General features: G+C 42.1%; 1 protein-coding gene across 3 annotated transcripts in view; it reads right to left on the minus strand.

Moving 5' to 3' along the window:
* CUNH1orf21 (chromosome unknown C1orf21 homolog) overlaps positions 1-20,168 on the minus strand; it is a 219,401-nt gene that overhangs the window by 135,630 nt on the left and 63,603 nt on the right. For 2 of the 3 annotated variants that reach the window (XM_073900113.1, XM_073900114.1), the window contains exon 2: positions 1,242-1,459. In XM_073900113.1, coding sequence (XP_073756214.1) covers positions 1,242-1,335 — 94 coding nt within the window. In that variant the 5' untranslated portion in view covers positions 1,336-1,459. The remainder of the gene's footprint in view (positions 1-1,241; positions 1,460-20,168) is intronic. The other variant, XM_073900115.1, reaches the window with a different exon arrangement.

The following is a 20,168-nucleotide window of genomic DNA, read 5'->3' on the forward strand; positions in this document are numbered from 1 at the left end:
GAGCCACCCAGGCGCCCCAAAGTCGAGTTTTATTTAGATGCTCACATGTTACTCTTTGCCACAGTTCTCAATTTTCTAGGCAGTCCCCACCAGAAGCAAATTTGTTCCAGGCAACACATACATTTCCTTAAAACGATACAACACAAAATCCTCCTCCATATATACTAGCCCACTTTTAGCAGAGCATTAGTCTTCCCACAACACCCCAATTCCTCACCAGGGACCGGCATAACCATTACAATGGACCAAAATGCCGTAGAATGACTTGACGGTGACTGAACACAGGAATGCCATGCATGGGTCCAGTCGTGGGTTATCACTGTTCAAGTAATTCAGCAAAACTGCTATGTCTGCTTCCTAACTGGAATTTTGTACTAACCCACGGCCATGTGATGCCAGAGCAATCGCTGATCTTCTAAGGGACGAACTCATCACCAGACAAACTCAGAAGCCTGTAAGTGGCCAGGCAGATGACATTCATGAGTGAAAGGGACTGGATGTGCTACTCTCCAGGGCAGGCTCTGCAGTTCTCGGGAGGCCACAGCTGGACTGAGGGGGCCACTGCCTCAGGGAAGACAAACCCGGTGTTGCCAGATTTCCTGAAGAAATTTGGGGGTTTTATGTGAAACATCCTGAGTTTTGAACACTGCCTTGCACTTTATTTCATAATTCTCTGGGAGCCAAAGAAAATATATTTGCAAGCCAGACATGGCCATGGGTTGGCAGGTTGTGATCTTTGCACTAGATATTCCAAAGTCACTTTGAATCACCACAGAAAGGTTAAAAGACGATTATTAAATTCATTGTATTTGTATTTTTTAATCTGAAGAAATACACATAAAAAGTCACATAAAGAGTAACTACTAACCCTAAAAAACACCTCACTCTCTCGTTTACAAATCCTCACTCACTGTACTTTTGGACCGCTGTGTTTTCGGTCTTACAGTGAGCGCACCTCTACCAGGACCCCCTGAGGTTGCTGTGCTATGTACCCATTTAAGTCCTACTAGTTATTTAAAACTTGACTGAAATACTATAAAACCTCCACCATGCTCCTCAAAATCCTCTATGTATAAATTATTACGGAAATTGCCCCACGTTAAAGATCTGCAGTGATTTCTAGCCCTATCTCGTCAGCCCTTTACCAGCAGCGCCCCCCCCCCAAACACTACAAATATTTGCTCCTGAGAAAGTGAAAAGCCCAGGTCAAAAGGTCAAAGGTAAAGTTCAAGGGCACTCACCACCGAACACATCTCCATTCTGGTAGTTCTTCCCTTTCTGGGCTTCCTCTTCATTTTGAACAGTGGCAACATGCTTAGCAGAGGCACAGCCCATAGTCTCATTCGGTCAGCTTCAGCCGGGCTGAACTGCAAATCATCTCTACAGACACAGGGACATTTTTTTTCTTTAAACACAAAGAAAATCCACCTTCCTGCTAAGTCGGTCAAGATGTGCGCACCTGCAAGAACAGAAAGCTGGATCAGAATGCGTGAAATAAAGCCTGTGTCTCGTTGTGCTATGTGATCAGCAATGCACTAGGATTCCTGCATGAACTCCCTGCACTCGGGGTGGGGGTGGGGTAATTGGTGCTGAAGGAGGAAAGGCAACATGGCCCCATTTCATCTGATTTTCTCTCGGAAAGCAAGACTAGAAGGCGTGCCCCCTGTACAACTCATGGCTGAATTTGTTGAGGAGATAACAAAAACATACGTATTTGTTTATTCAAATAAATATTTGAGCACTGCTCCTTGCTACACATAAAGTGCACGTATGTTTGCTAATGTTCTGGAATCTAAAAAACCTTCAGAGTAAGGAAGGTACATTCATGAGATCTACCAGCCACAGGAAACTGGGAAAAATTCTCCATCTTCCCCCTCCTGCCTTGCAAGCCAGCTCTTCTCAGATCCTCAGTTTATTCCCCAGGACGAAGTGGTCTTCCTCTTCAGGCTGAAATATGGGCTAATTTATAGATTTCTAGTGGGTTCTGTAAGGAACTCCGTATTTTATTTTACCTGAGGTGACAGTGTTTTGGAAGATAAAGGAAGGAGATGGAGGCAAGGATTCAAACTTACTTTTGTCCATTTTCTGCTTAGCTAGCTGAATGCTTTAAGGATTGAGAAGATGTGGGAAGATCAAGAGAAGAAAACAAGGCACTTGCCCACCTCTTATCAGAGCCTTAGTATGTCTACTGGACCGCTAATAAAGACTGCGGAGAATTTATGGATAGACCACAAAGGAGATAGTCCTCTAGCTAACTTAAGTAAATATACCTTCCCCACCCCACCGAAGGTCGCTTCCCAAATTCTCAGGGTTTGCTGTTTATTTATTTTATTCTTTCATCATCCTTTTCCAGCCATTTCAATCTTGTAGATGACTTATGCCAGTATCATAGATGTTTGCTTTGGGTATCTACCCATTCTTTTGTCTCCATCCAGCCTGCCGTAGCACAGGTCCTTACCTCTTTACACCCAAGCGGAGCAAAAGAAGCATCAGGCCATGCACCTGATACGAATTAGCACTTGCACCTCCCCTTTATGAACAACTGATGTTTCTCAGCCTCAGAAACAGGGCTATAGAAACCGAAACATAGCTGCAGGCCTCCTTCCTAGAGCTCTAAGGACACCTATGGATGTAGAAATCTAATCATTTAAGCCTTAAAGTATCAGCAAAGGGAATTTTTCAAATTAACCTAATACTGAAAGGTAATTCTAAATCAATCTCCAAAACAAACTTAGATACAAAGGTAATGATCTTAAATGAAGCCAAGCAAATGCAAATTGCAGTATTTCTTCATACTACTTTCTAGCACTGGTTCTATCAAATCATTAACAGGAAGTATAGGGTTAGGGTTAGTTGGTCAAGTTTTACAAAAAAGGAAGATTTTTTTTATTCCCTAGACAGTTAATGTTTGTAGTTTCTCAACACGATTGGGTAACCTCTTAACACATTTTGATTTGGTCTATTCATACTGGTATATATAACTCAGGGCCCTGACAGAGGAAATGTGCATGAGGAAGACATTTTTTGAAAATCTACACAATGTTGTGTAGGAGTGCCATGATAGAGGTTTCACAGAAATCTATGGCAATGCAGAATTTAAAAAAAAAATGAAATTATGACTGGGCAAAGACAGGAATTAAAAGAGGAAGTGGTATTTTGTAGAGACTTCAAAGTCTTGTAGAATTTTTTTTTTAAGATTTTATTTATTTATTTATTTGAGGGAGAGAGACAGAGATAGTGAGAGAGAGCATGAACAGGGAGGAGCGGGAGAAGCAGACTCCCTGCTGAGCTGGGAGCCCGATGCGGGACTCGATCCCAGGACCCTGAGATCATGACCAGAGCCGAAGACAGCCGCTTTACCGACAGAGCCACCCAGGTGCCCTCTGGTAAAAATCTGCAAGGCTGCAAGGACAGTGGCATCATCCAGACATAAGGAAGTGCCTGAGTGAAGACACTAGAATGCGGAAGAGTGCGTGTGCGCGTGAGTCCATACTCACCCTCGTTTGGCAGGAGGAGGTGGGAGCGGGGCAGGGAAGGGGACTGTGGGCTGACGCTGTGAAGGGCCTTATCCAACTTAAAGATAAGGACGTCTCTCTGGTGCCAAGTTGAGCACACTTTGAGAGATATTCAATTAGTAGTGCAGAAATCCATTCTGTCAACCTACCATAGTTTTTGAAGAAACACCACTGAATTGTGAGACAAGAAGAATGAGAGATGGGATTCAGTTCTGAAGGTAGAAGAAGGGGAAAATTCCTCTCCAACCGGGAGGCTGCTGAGGGTCATTGCTGCCACCGCCGCCATGCGTTGACGGCCAGCACGTTCTCAGGGGTCGACCTCCCTCAGTCCCACCTCAAGCATCACCACCTAAGGGAACTGGATTCCTCACTTTTCAGAAAGGAATGTAGGAAAGCAAGCTCATGCGTCCACAGGAGAGCAAACTAAAGTGAGAGGGGAAACCTCCCCGTTGCCACCTCTTCAAAACAAAGTAAAAACAGGAAGGAGAGTGGGAAACCCTAACAGAATCCCTGAAGGACAGTGGTGATCCAAGGGAACTTGACAACTGTCCTCTCTGGAAGTCCCTCTCACTGTCCCCATCCTCGTTCCAAATTCCTGCTTACAGCCTCGTAAGCGATCCAAGAAGTTAATGTAAGGATCTAAGATGTGGATTATCCTTTGCTACCCTTGAAAAGCATTGTGTGGTGTTTCTTCCGTGTTGTAGAAGCTGTGTTTGTATCAAGAAGTCTTACTTGCATTTAAAAAGGTGAAATCACACAAAAATCAAATAAACTGCAGCAAGCTAACAAAAATGAAACATGTAAGAATAACTTTTAGGAGGACTTCTCTGTTATTCAGGCATGGAGGTGAGGGGCATGTTAATAAGCAGATTAGACATGATTTACATCCAATTCAAGTGATGACTCAGGAAGCTTCCATTTAATTATATTTTTTAAAAGACATGCATGATCGATATGAGTTCTCTCAGAATCCTAACTAGGTAGGGATTTTGTTTTTGAAACACACACACTCTATATTTTATAGCAGTAATTTAATGAGTGGTGTTTTCAAGTTTTACAACTTCATCAGAAATATATTTTAATATTTTGCCTTGGGAGGGGCAGAGGGAAAGGGAGAGGGAGACAAAGAATCTTAAGCAAGCTCCACACCCCGTGTAGAGGTGGACACGGGGCTCAATCTCGCAACCCTGAGATCATGACCTGAGTTGAAATCAAGAGTTGGATGCTTCACCGATTGAGCCATCTAGGAGCCCCAATATTTTGCCCATTTTGAAGGTTATGATTATGAAGTCATTTAAGAGGCAGAAGATCTCTAATTCATAAAGTTAACCATGGATCAGTAGGGAAAGCTTTTTACTATGTTATCTGGATCCTGCACATAAGCAATTGTCCAATCATTCATTCATTTAATCAACAAATACTTATTGAAAACTACTAAGTGTCTGGCAAGCATGGGGTATACAGAGATACACAAGGTACAGTTTTCCTCCCTATCCCCACAGAACATGAACATTTGGAGAGAAGCGATCACGAGAAAGATTAGTTTCGCAGCAGTGATGGTACAGCTACTGTGGGTCAAATCCAGGAAGAGAGGTGAGTTCACCCCACAGGCACCTGATTCAGCCTTGAGAGAGGGAATGTCAAGAGAGATCAGGCTTGAGGCCTGACCATAGCTAAAGAATCATCATTAAAACACCCCTGCATTGCACCTCTTTCATAGCCTGATGCAATGTCACGGTTTCATTTCCACTGAAAATTCTCTCACTTTGACTACAGTCCCACCCACTGAGACCTCAAACGGAGCAGACCCTCAGAAATGTCCCCCTAATGTCTGCCACGATAATCTGCCCCAAACGCTTCCCTCTGGTTTGTACTATCCCTCATAGAAACCCTAGCATTTTTTTTTTAGCTTCTATTTTCTCATTGGCTTTGCTCAGCTTTTCTCTGCCAACGCCTACACCCTCTATTCACGCCCCTTCCTGAAACCACAGCACTTAGAGAGGTGAGTCCGATGGTGCAGATGAACATGCTGAGACCACGAAGCTGGGCAGAGCTGTGTCTCGTTTTCACTTATTGTTATTAACAGCATGCTATTTCTGAAGTCAGATCACAGTGTGAGAATTAAGCTGAAGTATCTCTTTGATGTTTGATAGAATCTTCTAATAATACCAACTCCCCCTGAGGATAGTTTTAAAAAACTAAATAATCTATATGATAGGATCATCAGGTACCTCTAAAACTTGGGATCCACTTAATTGCCCGTGGCTTTGTATAAAAATCCCCCAAACAGTTGTATGGGTACATTATCCTGTACCATGAAATGAGAAGTTGGAATCCCTATCCACAATGCTATGAGCCAACTGACTTTAGGACCATCTTTATAGGATATTTTTCCTGCCTTTGATAAAATACATTAGAAATTTGCAAATCCAATTCAAAAATTTTAAAAAGGGCTAAAACATTTGTAACCATGCATGTTTATCATTCCTTACACTATGCCTCAGGCCTCCTTAGGTGATGCTTTGAGTATCACTAGGGGAATTACTGTTAGAGAACACTCCACATTGTAACACGAGAAAGTTCTTTTCTATACACAACTAAGCCCATTACCTTTCTATGAATACCTATTACATACATGTGACATTTGTCCTTTTATAAGAAAAGATTATGATTATGGCTTTTTCCCCATGCCAGTGATTTCTCTTTGTTTTTTATGGTTTTCAGCTTTACTGAGGTAAAACTGACAAAACTGCAATACACTGCAACTGTTCAAGCTCCATAAAGATGATCTGATACACCCATACATTGTGAAAGGGATCCCACCATTGGGTTAACACATCTAGCAACTCTCCTATTTACCTTTCTTTCTCTCTCTCTCTCTCTCTGGCAAGAACACTTTTAGCAATCTGCAATTATAAAACACAGTGCCAATCAACTACAGTCACCATGTTTTATATTAGATTCTCAGACCTTATTCATCTTGTAACTGAAAGTTTGTATCCTTCTACCAACCTCTCTTTATTTCTCCCATCCCCCAGTCCCTGGCAACCACCATTATACTGTTGCTGAGTTTGACTTATTTTATTTTTAGATTGCACATATAAGTGACGCCATGCAGTATTTGTCTTTCTCTCACTTCACTTAGCAAAATGCCCTCTAGTTCATTGGTGTTGTTGCAAATGACAAGATCTCTTCCTCTTTTTAAGGTTAATATTCCAGTGTGAAAGAGAGAAAGAGAGAGTGTGTGTATGTATGTGTGTGTGTGTGTGACATTTTCTTGATCCATTCATCCAGGACACTTAGGTTGTTTCCACACCTTGAATACTGTGAATAATGCTGCAGTGAACATGGGAGTGCAGACATCTCTTTGAAATACTGATTTTGTTCCCTTTGAATATATATCCAGAAGTGGAATTGCTGATGGCCTTTTTCTTTACCTGAATTTTTTTTTAACTCAAAGCACAGTTTCATCAGAAAACCTATTCTTAAAAAATTGGGAAGGAAGCGGGGCACGGAGCAAGATGGCAGAGGAGTAGGAGACCTGGATTTCGTCTGGTCTCAGGAATTCAGCCGGATAGGGATCAAACTATTCTGAACACCTACGAACTCAACAAGAGATCAAAGAAAAGAATAGCACCAAATCTCCAAACAGAAAAGCGACCACTTTCTGGAAGGTAGGACATGCAGAGAAGTGAATCTGAGGCGATATCCGGGAGGATAGACGGTGGGGGAGGGGGCCTCCGTCGGCCACTTCTGGCAAGTGCTAGAGCCGCGGAGCACAAAATCGGAACTTTTAGAAGTCGGCTCCGCTGAGGGACGTCGCTCCAGTGGCTAAGCGGGGGGTGGAACCCTCGCGGGACAGTGTGGTCTCACGACCCTTGGGGTCACAGAAAGACCGCGGGTGCCTGAGTGTGGCAGAGCTCCCAGGTATTGGAGCAGGGAAGCCGGCTGCAGAGATAGAGCCGAGGCACGGGCTCTCAGCTCGGGGTTGCCATAAACCATGATCCGCGGCCCAGTCGGGCCATTGCTCCTCCAGCAGGGACCCAACAAGCGGCAGATCCGGGGAGACTCCCCTTCCTCCTCCAGGAGGAGCGGCGCGGTAGCGCACCGCAGGGATCCGCTGGGTTTGGAGACTCCACACGGGGTCGGGTGCCAGAGATAGAAAGGCTCGGTCACAGGCCCGGTGAGCATGGAGTGTGGCTGGAGACCGGGGAGACGGGAGTGACTGCTTTTCTCTGGGGGCGCACTGAGGAGCGGAGCCCCGAGTTCTCAGCTCCTCTGGGGTGGAGATTGGGAGGCCGCCATTTTCACTCTCGTCCTCCAAAGCTGTACCGAGAGCTTGCAGGGAACAAAAGCTCCTGAGAGCAAACCCGAGCAGATTGCTTAGCCTTGGACCAAGGAGGGCAGGGCAATTCTGCCTCCGGCAAAGACATTTGGGAACCACAGCAACAGGCCCCTCCCCCAGAAGATCAGCACGAACAGCCGCAAGCCAAGACCAAGTTTACCGATCAAGGAGAACGGGAGAACTCCAATGAAACTCATTGGTTTCATGGAAACCAATGAAAATGAAAACACAACTGTTCAAAATCTTTGGGATACAGCAAAGGCAGTCCTGAGAGGAAAGTATATAGCAATACAAGCCTTTCTCAAGAAATAAGAAAGGTCTCAAATACACAACCTAACCCTACACCTAAAGGAGCTGGAGAAAGAACAGCAAATAAAGCCTAAACCCAGCAGGAGGAGAGAAATAATAAAGATCAGAGCAGAAATCAATGAAATAGAAACCAAAAGAACAGTAAAACAGATCAATCAAACTAGGAGCTGGTTCTTTGAAAGAATTCACAAGATTGATAAACCCCTGGCCAGACTTACCACAAAGAAAAGAGAAATGACCCAAATCAACAAAATCATGAACGAAAGAGGAGAGATCACAACCAACACCAAAGAAATACAAACAATTATAAGAACATATGATGAGCAACTCTATGCCAGCAAATTAGATAACTGGAAGAAATGGGTGCATTCCTAGAGATGTATCAACTACCAAATTTGAACCAGGAAGAAATAGAAAACCTGAACAGACCTATAACCACTACGGAAATTGAAGCAGGAATCAAAAATCTCCCAACAAACAAAAGCCCAGGGCCAGATGGCTTTCCAGGGGAATTCTACCAAACATTTCAAGAAGAATTAATACCTATTCTTCTGAAACTGTTCCAAAAAATAGAAATGGAAGGAAAACTTCCAAACTCGTTTTATGAGGCCACCATTACCTTGATCCCCAAACCAGACAAAGATCCCATCAAAAAGGAGAATTACAGACCAATATCCTTGATGAACATGGATGCAAAAATTCTCACCAAAATACTAGCCAATAGGATCCAACAGTACATTAAAAGGATTATTCACCACGACCAAGTGGGATTTATCCCTGGGCTGCAAGGCTGGTTCAACATCCGCAAATCAATCAACGTGATACAATACATTAACAAAAGAAAGAACAAGAATCATATGATCTTCTCAATAGATGCAGAAAAAGCATTTGACAAAGTACAGCATCCTTTCTTGATCAAAACTCTTCAGAGTATAGGGATAGAGGGTACATACCTCAATATCATAAAAGCCATCTATGGAAAACCTACAGCGAATATCATTCTCAATGGGGAAAAGCTGAGAGCTTTCCCCCTAAGGTCAGGAATGCGGCAGGGATGTCCACTATCACCACTGCTATTCAACATAGTATTAGAAGTCCGAGCCACAGCAATCAGACCACAAAAAGAAATCAAAGGCATCCAAATCGGCAAAGAGGAAGTCAAACTCTCACTCTTTGCAGATGATATGATACTGTATGTGGATAACCCAAAAGACTCCACCCCAAAACTGCTAGAATTCATACAGGAATTCAGTCAAGTGGCAGGATATAAAATCAATGCACAGAAATCAGTGGCATTCCTATACACCAACAACCAGACAGAAGAGAGACAAATCAAGGAGTCGATCCCATTTACAACTGTACCCAAAAGCATAAGATACCTAGGAATAAATCTAACCAAAGAGGCAAAGGATTTGTACTCAGAAAACTATAAAATACTCATGAAAGAAACTGAAGAAACAAAGAAATGGAAAAACGTTCCATGCTCATGGATTGGAAGAACAAACATTGTGAAGATGTCAATGCTACCTATAGCAATTTACACATTCAATGCAATCCCCATCAAAATACCATCCTTTTTTCAAAGAAATGGAACAAATCCTAAAATTTGTATGGAACCAGAAAAGACCCAAATAGCCAGAGGAATGTTGAAAAAGAAAAGCAAAGCTGGTGGCATCACAGTTCCGGACTTCCAGCTCTATTACAAAGCTGTCATCATCAAGACAGTATGGTACTGGCACAAAAACAGACACATAGATCAATGGAACAGAATACAGAGCCCAGAAATGGATCCTCAACTCTATGGTCAACTCATCTTTGACAAAGCAGGAAAGAATGTCCAATGGAAAAAAGACAGTCTCTTCAACAAATGGTGTTGGGAAAACTGGACAGCCACATGCAGAAGAATGATACTGGACCATTTCCTTACACCACACACAAAAATAGACTCCAAATGGTTGAAAGACCTAAACGTGAGACAGGAGTCCATCAAAATCCTAAAGGAGAACACAGGTAGCAACCTCTTCGACCTCAGCCACAGCAACTTCTTCCTAGAAACATCGCCAAAGGCAAGGGAAGCAAGAGCAAAAATGAACTATTGGGATTTCATCAAGATAAAAAGCTTTTGCACAGCAAAAGAAACAGTCCACAAAACCAACAGACAACCGACAGAATGGGAGAAAATATCTGCAAATGACATATCAGATAAAGGGCTAGTATCCAAAATCTATAAAGAACTTATCAAACTCAACACCCAAAGAACAAATAATCCAATCAAGAAATGGGCAGACGACATGAACAGACATTTTTCCAAAGAAGACATCCAAATGGCCAACAGACTCATGAAAAGTGCTCAACATCACTCGGCATCAGGGAAATCCAAATCAAAACCTCAATGAGATACCACCTCACACCAGTCAGAATGGCTAAAATTAACAAGTCAGGAAACGACAGATGTTGGCGGGGATGCGGAGAAAGGGGAACCCTCCTACACTGCTGGTGGGAATGCAAGCTGGTGCAACCACTCTGGAAAACAGTATGGAGGTTCCTCAAAAATTTGAAAATAGAGCTACCATACGATCAAGCAATTGCACTACTGGGTATTTACCCGAAAGATACAAATGTAGGGATCCGAAGGGGTACGTGCACCCCAATGTTTATAGCAGCAATGTCCACAATAGCCAAACTGTGGAAAGAGCCAAGATGTCCATCGACAGATGAATGGATAAAGAAGATGTGGTATATATACACAATGGAATATTATGCAGCCATCAAAAGGAATGAGATCTTGCCATTGCAACGACGTGGATGGAACTGGATGGTGTTATGCTGAGTGAAATAAGTCAATCAGAGAAAGATATGTATCATATGACCTCACTGATATTAGGAAGTCTTAATCTCAGGAAACAAACTGAGGGTTGCTGGAGTGGGGGTGAGGTGGGAGGGATGGGGTGTCTGGGTGATAGACATTGGGGAGGGTATGTGCTATGGTGAGCACTGTGAATTGTGCAAGACTGTTGAATGACAGATCTGTACTTCTGAGACAAATAATGCAATATATGTTAAGAAAAAAAAAAGAAGAAGAAGATAGCAGGAGGGGAAGAATGAAGGTGAGTTAGTTGGAGGGGGAGACGAACCATGAGAGACAAAGGACTCTGAAAAACAAACTGAGGGTTCTAGAGGGGAGGGGGTGGGGGGATGGGTTAGCCTGGTGATGGGTATTAAAGAGGGCACATTCTGCGTGGAGCACTGGGTGTTATGCACAAACAATGAACATGGAACACTACATCAAAAACTAATGATGTATTGTATGGTGATTAACATAACAATAAAAAATTTTTAAAAATATATAAAAAATTGGGAAGGAAGGAAATACACAAATTCTGTTTTGAGAAAAATCAGAGATATCTGACCTTTTTTCAAAAGAGGAAAAACATGGGAAAATATTTCTATTGACGTAATATTATGGATAATTTCACTTTCCACCAATCAGTTCTAGTCTTTGTCATTTTGGATGAAAAAGCCAAAAGTACTGTAGACAGTTTCCTTATCAAGAAAGACACTTCTAAAAAAACGAATTACAAGTGATAAGCTCCATAAAGAAATCCTAAGCCAGAAAGAACATGAATGTACCACATGCAGCTTGGAGGATTGGAGAGAAATCAAATTCTGATTGAAATGGGTACACAGAGAGCTATGAAGTCAGCAGTTAAGAATAGGATATAGCCACATTATTAATAGATCAGGAGCAAAGTGCCCCCTTTTTCCCTGTGATTAAAAAGGGAAATCAAGACAAGGCAACATCTAAAAACTCCTTTCTTTTATTAAAGGAAGAGCCAATATCTAAGCTCCATAAAGAAAAAATATATATATAAATAACTAATCAGTCTGTGTGCCCATCTGCTCTGCTTTGCTACAATGAGTGAATACAGCAACCCACTTGGGGGGGCGGGTGGCGGGGAGGAGAAGAAAGGCAGCCTAAAAGTGACTTCTAATCTTGAAGCTTTGGTATCCTTGGGCTTCTGTTAACACTATTCCACATTTCATTGTGAATGTTGAAAGTAATACATAAAGAGATGTCACATTTGACATGAGGGTAATCTGGGAAAGTCAAATCTTCTTACCAGCAATTGCCGGCATCCCAGAAGATATTCATTCCTCACCTCAAACTCATTTGGTGGCATGACACTCAACAATATGCTATTAACTCCAAGAAACAGGAATTGGCATCTGCTTTCTTTACAAGAAAACTCTCAGTTCCATAAATAATAATTGCATGGAGGTGTCTCTCGGAAACGTTAACAATCCTAAGTCCTGTGCAAGATGATACACTTCTGCAGGATTTGGGCAGTGAGGTGTGGGGATGAGGAGGCATGGCAGCAAGGGCACCACAGTGGGAGTGAGAATCCAGCTCTGGTCTCAGGCATCACACACATGCCTGGCTCAGTACCAAGGCTGTGCTTCACCTCTCCGTGCCTCTCTCCTTGATTCTATGATCTATCCGAACATATGTCCAAGGGATGCTAAGGATGAAACTGCCACTTACAAAAAGACAATTTGTTTTGTTTTTATCTAGATTCAATTTACTTACAAACTTTGCTTTCAAAACTCACCCAGTTAGGGTATCTTGCAAGTCTGAAACCCCCCACATTTTGAGAAGCCCTATGAAGCCTATGGATTATTACCAATGATGTTTGGGCCTGAGGGTGTTGATTTCAATTGTGTATAAAGCGGAAAGATGAACAAAGCTTAGCTCTCCTATTTCCTCTTCTCTATCTTGCCTTTAATGAATAAAAATAAATTTTAAAAATATTTCTTGTAGGGAGCAGATTAAAAAAAAAAATCTGTAGAATAATTGTTCTTCAGCTAGGGACTTAAGGGTTTGTTTCCTTTATCCTGCACCTGAAAACTCCACTCTTGTGACACCTGTATATGTTCACACAGTTCATGAATGGCTGACACTATTTCTGGGAAGGCAAGAGAGGAAAACAGCAGATCCTGATTAGAGTCACCCACACACACTAGGGTGAACCTATGCAGAATTATGTTATTTCTAGATCTGCCCCTCAGTGATCAGATATTCCAGGACTTGGGAGTTTTCATTCTTCCTTCCATTTCCAAGACTCAGTATACTAAGGGTATGTGCAGGAAGTTGTCAACCTGTGTCACAGGGGGACCTTCTGTACCAGGCCACCCATGACTGGGATCATGACAATTATGCCACTGGTTCACCCTGTCACTTGAACCAAATCTGTGTGATTTCCTTGTCAGTATCCTAAGAATAACAGTTGCAGCTCCCTCTCTTTTTATGGATTGTTCTGGAAATCTAGGTAGATAATGAAATGCTGGGAAAAGCACTTATAAATGCTAAATGCAAGGTAATATTCTTCTATGCATACTTTGCTATGCCAGGTGCAGGACATTACTTTTCAGGAGCACTGGGTGGAATCGGTTTGCCCAGAGGATTCCTATAGGTGGCTCCAGAGAAATGAGAGAAAACAGATGGTAAGGGAAGGATTTAAAAAAAAAAAAAAAAAATCAAGAAATAACCAGAAAGTGAAAGTAGAGTAAGTACGAATTACTAAAGAAGCACAGTTTGATTTTAGTCTAAGTCAATAGGGTCACGATCCTTCCTGAATGGCCAATGAAGAACATCCTGGGTGATCTGCATGTTGAAATATATTATGAAGAACAAAGAGGATTCCTGCCCTTGAAGGGCGAGCATTCAGAGAGTCTAACAGATCAGAAACATAATGAAGTAAACTAAAATTCCAATACCTGATGCACATTGCAGGAAAAGAAAGGAGCAGAGATGCTCTTGAAATTCATAGGATGTTTCAATCTAATTAAACTAGTGCTGCCCCAGCTTTATTTTATGCAACAAGAGATGCAGGAACATCAGTACAATGCGCTACTCTCAGCAGACCCTCAGTAAGCATTTACTGAGGAGGACAGTGAAACAGAGGTTGTGCCAGTTTTGAGCTGTTGATCCTTTGCAACACCATAAACTACAACAGAACTGCAGCTGGATTAATCCCTCGGAAATCTGAACGTTACTCTCATGGTGCCGAGGGGCCAAGGGTTGAATGCCGGTGATCCCGGTCTGATACATGCCTTGGGAAAGCACGTATCATGTTTTCATCCCTGAATTAGAAAGCGTCAACTTTCACACAAGCCTAGCATGTTCCTCCTTTTTTATTCAATGCAATCTCTGAACTTAATGCTGACGTGGCATATCTCAGCCTTAAGCTGGTTACTGTGGCAGATAAAAAGAAATGGGACCAATAGACGCAAAAGATAGGAATTATCTGAACTAACCATTAGGAGCAAATGTGAGAATTATTTAAAAACAAAAGAGCCTGCTTATATTTTCTTTGAGCAGTTTGGTACTGATATTTAAGTATGGATATATTTAATATCTTCAGAATTATAAATACTTTTGACAAAGTAATGTAGTAATACTCTAAAAAGCGCTGAATACTAGAAGTTGAAAAACAGTGTTTCCCTCAAAAATCTAAACATACATCTCTCTTCCCTCCCAAAATAGCCTCTTTCCTCCTTTCTTCCCCCCACCCCCAACACTAAAATAAATGAAATCATCCCTGAGAAACTGGTGCAAACTCTGTCTTAAGAGCTCTCTCTCCCTGGGCTCAGACTCAGGCCACAGTACCCCAGGTCTGAGAAGTCAGCAATGATCCAGTGACCGAGGAAACCCACCTCTCTCCAATTGGGCAGAGAGCTGCTGCCTGAAATGAGCATCCCCAAGGGAAAGCCTTGGATACCTGAAACTCTGCCTTCTAGAACCTTCCAGTTCTATCTAGAACAGCTCAAGATTTGGAAATGCCCTGAAAACTTAGAGCACACAGATAAAACCTCATTATTGGTAAAGGACTTAGTGTTTTTCTCTCTCTCTTCCTCATGCACACATACACCTACACACATATACCCACCACAAAAGTTGTAGAGATGCAAAGACTATACCCAATATTCTGTGATTTTGTGAGGGGAAAGGAGCTGTGTGGCTTTGGGCAAGTTACTTACTTCACAGTGCCTCGGGTGCTCATTTATAAGATGGGGTAAAAGTGCGTGAATTAGGACAGCTCCTGACAATTAGTAAACAACTGATAATGTGATTCTTACTGTCATTATCATTACTACCATCACTATTACTTAATGGGATGGCTATGAACTTTAAGAAGAAAGGGGGAGAGAAGAAAGGAGAAATGGGAAGAGAGGAGGGGTTAACTGAGACAACTTGGTAGTTCTTAGGAACTGCACCAAAGATGAGCAGGCTGACTCAAAGAACACAGACAGAACCAAGAGACAGCAGTGCTATAGCAGAAGCCCGTGGTCCGTGAGCAGCACCTGCAAAGGGAGCCCTGAGCAGTACCCATGTGGCTGCCCGGTTGAAGGTGGGGAGGTCCGCTTCTGTGTGGCACATCCCAGGGCTCTGAAGGCCAAGGCTGCTGCGTGCAGACAAACTGAAGGTCAGTGAGCTCTCCCGAGCTTTGCCACAGCCTTGATGAGGTGCAGTTCTCATCCTGCTGCTCTTAAGTGTTTATGTGTCTGTCTCCTTCACCGGGCCGATTTCCAAGGTTACAACCATGTCTTAATTATTCCTCCCTATATTCCCTCTGTTAGAGATCAGGCAGACAGTAGGTCTGCAATAGATGTTGAATTAATGAATTCTCTTAGAAACCTTTTTTTCACAAAGAGACGTCCAGGGCTTTTAAGGAAGGGAGTTCTCCTAAGCCCCAGGCCCTAGGTCAATTGCATGGACGGTTGACTCCTTCAGTACATCACAAGAACTACAGTTAAAGATACTTGTCTGAGCCATCATAGACAATTTAAAACTATGCTCAGTATATACTTCCTTTTTAAAAGACAGGAAGGGAGTAATACATAATATACTAGTATGATGGAATTTTGAAAGCTTTTGGCACTTGTATGGTTGGCCCTAACCTGCCTTGGAAAACTATGCTATTTATTTATTTCAACAATCGTTTTGGGGGAACTTGTTTAGTTCTCAACATTCCACTAGGAACCAGAGATTCCAAAACGGGTAAGTCAGCCAGACCTTAACGCGCATTTTCTGACTTTCAGTTAGAATCCAGAGATGTTTAGCAGCATTTCGAAAACTCATCTGTCGGAAAAACCAAGGCATTTTGGGTTTTGCTGAAATTTAAATCTTTGGTTAACTTTCCATGACAAAGAACTATTTAAGAATGATGTCCTTACAAGGCCAAAAAATTGAAGTTATAAATATCATTTTCAGGTGGCATAAATCCATGTCCCCTTAACCTACGGAGTTTTTGTTTTGTTTTGTTTTTTAAAAGGGCACATCGGTTCTCATACTGCTCTCAAGCAACGCAGAAGACTTTGGGGAACTTTGATTTTGCAAAGCTCGGCCAAAAACACATTCTGTGCAATTATCTCCTTTAAAGAAAACAAAAAGTAAGAAACTGAAAGACTAGACCCAGAGGAGAAAGCAGTCAGCTGAGTAATGGCCACTTCTCTCTAATGTCCCAGCAGAGGCCCTCTCCTGCCCCTTCTGAGTTCACTCAAGACTCTATGTTGAATGTACCTACCACCATCTCTGTGACCCGTAGTAGGGTTTGAGTCATGAAATGTAAAAGGAAGGGCAAGAAGCTGTTCCCTGGCTTTGATGCCCATCTTCAGCCACTAAACAGCTATGAAAGAACTGGTAGGGTTATAGGCTATGAGCTGTTATGACCTCGTAAATGTTACCAAAATTTGCAGTCTACTCTATAATAATTATTTTAAATCAGCCCAATGTTCCCCCTTTGAAGTAGCATAATTAGTGAACATGGTGTTCTTTACTACTTGTCTAGCAAAATGTACTTAGAGCAAGAGACCAGAGTGACACATATTTGGCAAGAGTGGAAAATGAGAGCAAGAGCAATAGGACTGGGGGGCCCACCAACAGAAGACCACAGCTGAACATCAAGACGCCTCAGCCAGTACTCCCTGGCATTAGCACTCTCCAACAGATCCACGTTCGGTTCCAGTCTGACATATGGAAGTTTTAAGTCTTCATCTGGACAGAGAACTAAACACATGGCTTGATGATAAACTGTTTTATTGGAGAATGAAATAGCAGAAGTAGGTTACATCGAGGATTTGACCACATTCTATTCTAACCAGGCCTTTGTCCCGCTGCCATCTCTGTGGCACCTCCCGTGGGTGGACAGGCTGAGGCGGTCGTGGTCCTGGATTATGACAAAGGCGCATCCAGTAAGCTGCGTCGTATTCCTGTATCCGGAGGGATCGCCGCCCCATTATCACCTCTGTTGCATGACCACCCCAGGAACGGTACTACAAAAATAAAAGATATACATTTTCCAATTCTCAAGGTCTCCCTGAAAACTTTGAAGAGTTTTTCGGATCTAAATTAAAATTTGGATTTGTAGGTCACTTTTTGGACTCCGCTCTAAACCTCTCCCTTATTCATCAGGCTTTTCTAGGCCCTATCTTTTGTTTGGTTTTTGCTTTTTTGAGAAAGAACTCAAAAGGCAATGTGCAGTGGACATCAGGGTGGTCCCACTAGCAGTTTTAAGAACATCAGAACATGATTAAAATTTTTAGTAAAAAACTGTACTTCTCATAAATTAGTAATTACCCCAGTAATTTTCTATAATAAGAGATATTAATATTTTTAATGCACTGATTTCTGTTAGTTTCAAAATGCTCCAGAACTCATTAATGCCTTGGGAATTAAGCCCAAAATACCTAGACTTTCAAGCTAGACACACTCTCAGGGACCACTAAGGTCAAGGTTCCTAAATTTACAAATGAGAAAACAGAAGGGCAAGGTTCCCCCAATGGGACCAAAACTTGCTGACCCACTGTCATCTCTTTCTACTGCTCCAAGGTCATGAGCATCCTCTTCATGACACCAGGTGGGTCTCAAAGACCATCCTTCCCCCTCAATATTCTTCTCACATACCCACCTCTCTACAACTGCTTCAGCCTTAACTTTTCTAGGAAGATTTCACACTGTTCCATGACTTCCTTCAATTTTCTCTTTCCTAAATCTTACTTCTAGAGTAAATTATTTGGTGTTTCTTAGATGTCTCTCTCTGAAAAGACACTAAGTGCTTTGGGGGCAGAAACCACCTCCTGTATTTGTCTCCCCCACTATTGGTGGGAGGGGGACGCATTGCTAGGCAGATAGTGTGAACTCAGTAAACCTTCAAAATGGCTGTCTTTGTCTTCCCACCTCTACACCTGTTATTCCTCTGGCTGGAAAGCTCTTCTTCCTCATCTTTGCCTGACTAACTTTTGGTCTTCGTGAGTTGTCCCTTCCAAAAGGTCCCAGTGCACCAGATAATTCCCCTTCATGGACCCATTACAGTGCAGAATGTTCTCAATTCCTAATTGCCTATCACTTCCACAGGTCTGGAGGGCATACTCCTCGTGAGACACAAGACTGTGTTTCTTGATCTCTAGTGTATCCCCAGCTTCTCACGGTGCTTAGTTCAAAATATGTGCACAGTGAATAAATAATAAATGAATGTATCCAGAAGAAAGTTTAAACTTCTTCTCATGGAAATCAAGGGTTTCTATAGGTACCTTGCTCTAGCCAGTATAGTCTCCAGCTACTATGCCATGGACCTGTTTTCCCAGTCTAACCCCTAACTGCCTCTGGTCATGGTCTCACCTCAGATAGAAAGCCCTCCCCATTAATCTCTGCCTGTCATTCAAATTCTACCTGTCTTTAAGGTACAGACCAGTCTTGTCACCTCTAAGAAATCTTGCCCCGGGCCACACAGATCTTCCCCTTCTGTAAGCTCATCAGCAGGCATGCACATGACCATTCATCACCTACCCATGTTGGGACATGTCCATAGTTAGCATTCCACCTCAGTCTAACTTGGTCTATGGGAGCCCCCCAGCCCCTGCCCTGGAGGCAGCATTTAACTCTCTCACTCAGGAAAGAATCACACACACAGCTTTGGGACATCTCTGTTGTTTTATACTGTTAATTTTTGTACATTTTTGTGTTGGCATCCTAATTCATTTTTAACTTTTTCAATGCTTTCGACATCTGGTCCTGTGCAATTCTTGGCACAAAGTAGAAGGTTAACGAATATGTGTTACCTGACATATTGGCTACAAAACAAAAGTGTGCAGGATGGGAGAACTATAGAAGTTATTTAAAAAAATAACTTTTGCCAAAAGTGCAGTTGAACATTTCTGATTATTAGAGGCTATTTTAAAAGATCAAATGTTGGTAGTATAATTATACCATAATTTGGTAAAATTACTCTCTGAACAAAGGTTATTTTTAAATAGAAACTTTTGTCTATATGAAAAAAATTACAAATAGAAAAGGAGATTTAGTAAAAAAAAAAAAAAAGGAACAGAAAGAAAAACGTATACCCAAGATTGCCACCCCCACCTCTACCCCTAGATCAGGAGGGTTGGCTGCAGCATTCAGAACTGAATCAGTTGACTTTTATTACAGAGTCTAGGTCGTGACTGAGTTCACCTAATAGCTCTATAAAGGCTGGCCTAACAGTTCTGTGAACATGAGCAAAATAATTCTCCCAATGTTGCAGGGGTAGGAGGAAGGGAAATCAATCTCTTTCCTAATTTGCCATCAACATGTCCTTATAATTATTGTTTGATGTACTGTGTCTATTTAGTTTTAGTTATTTTACATCTTACCATACTCTCCCCCCAAATACGTGCAGCAGTTGCTTTCAACTATAAATAACAATTTTTAGAACACAAATGCTATGTTCAGGGTTCAGTAATTCAGGGTTCAGTAACCTAGCAACAGAATGTCAAAATCCCCTAATCTCTACCCTCAAGTGTCCAATATCCACATACCCCCAAGACATGGACCTGCAAACTGCGGTTCAAATCAGGTTTGGCTTAATCACAAATCAATATTGGCCAGCTCAGGAAATAAAACAAAACACCTTCTGCCGGGCTCCAAAAGCCCAGGGTCAAGGAATAGAAATAGTAAATGTATA

Source organism: Callorhinus ursinus, unplaced genomic scaffold, assembly GCF_003265705.2.
Source record: "Callorhinus ursinus isolate GAN/ISIS: 27379988/994484 unplaced genomic scaffold, GSC_fseal_2.0 scaffold13, whole genome shotgun sequence".
Lineage (NCBI taxonomy): Eukaryota > Metazoa > Chordata > Mammalia > Carnivora > Otariidae > Callorhinus > Callorhinus ursinus.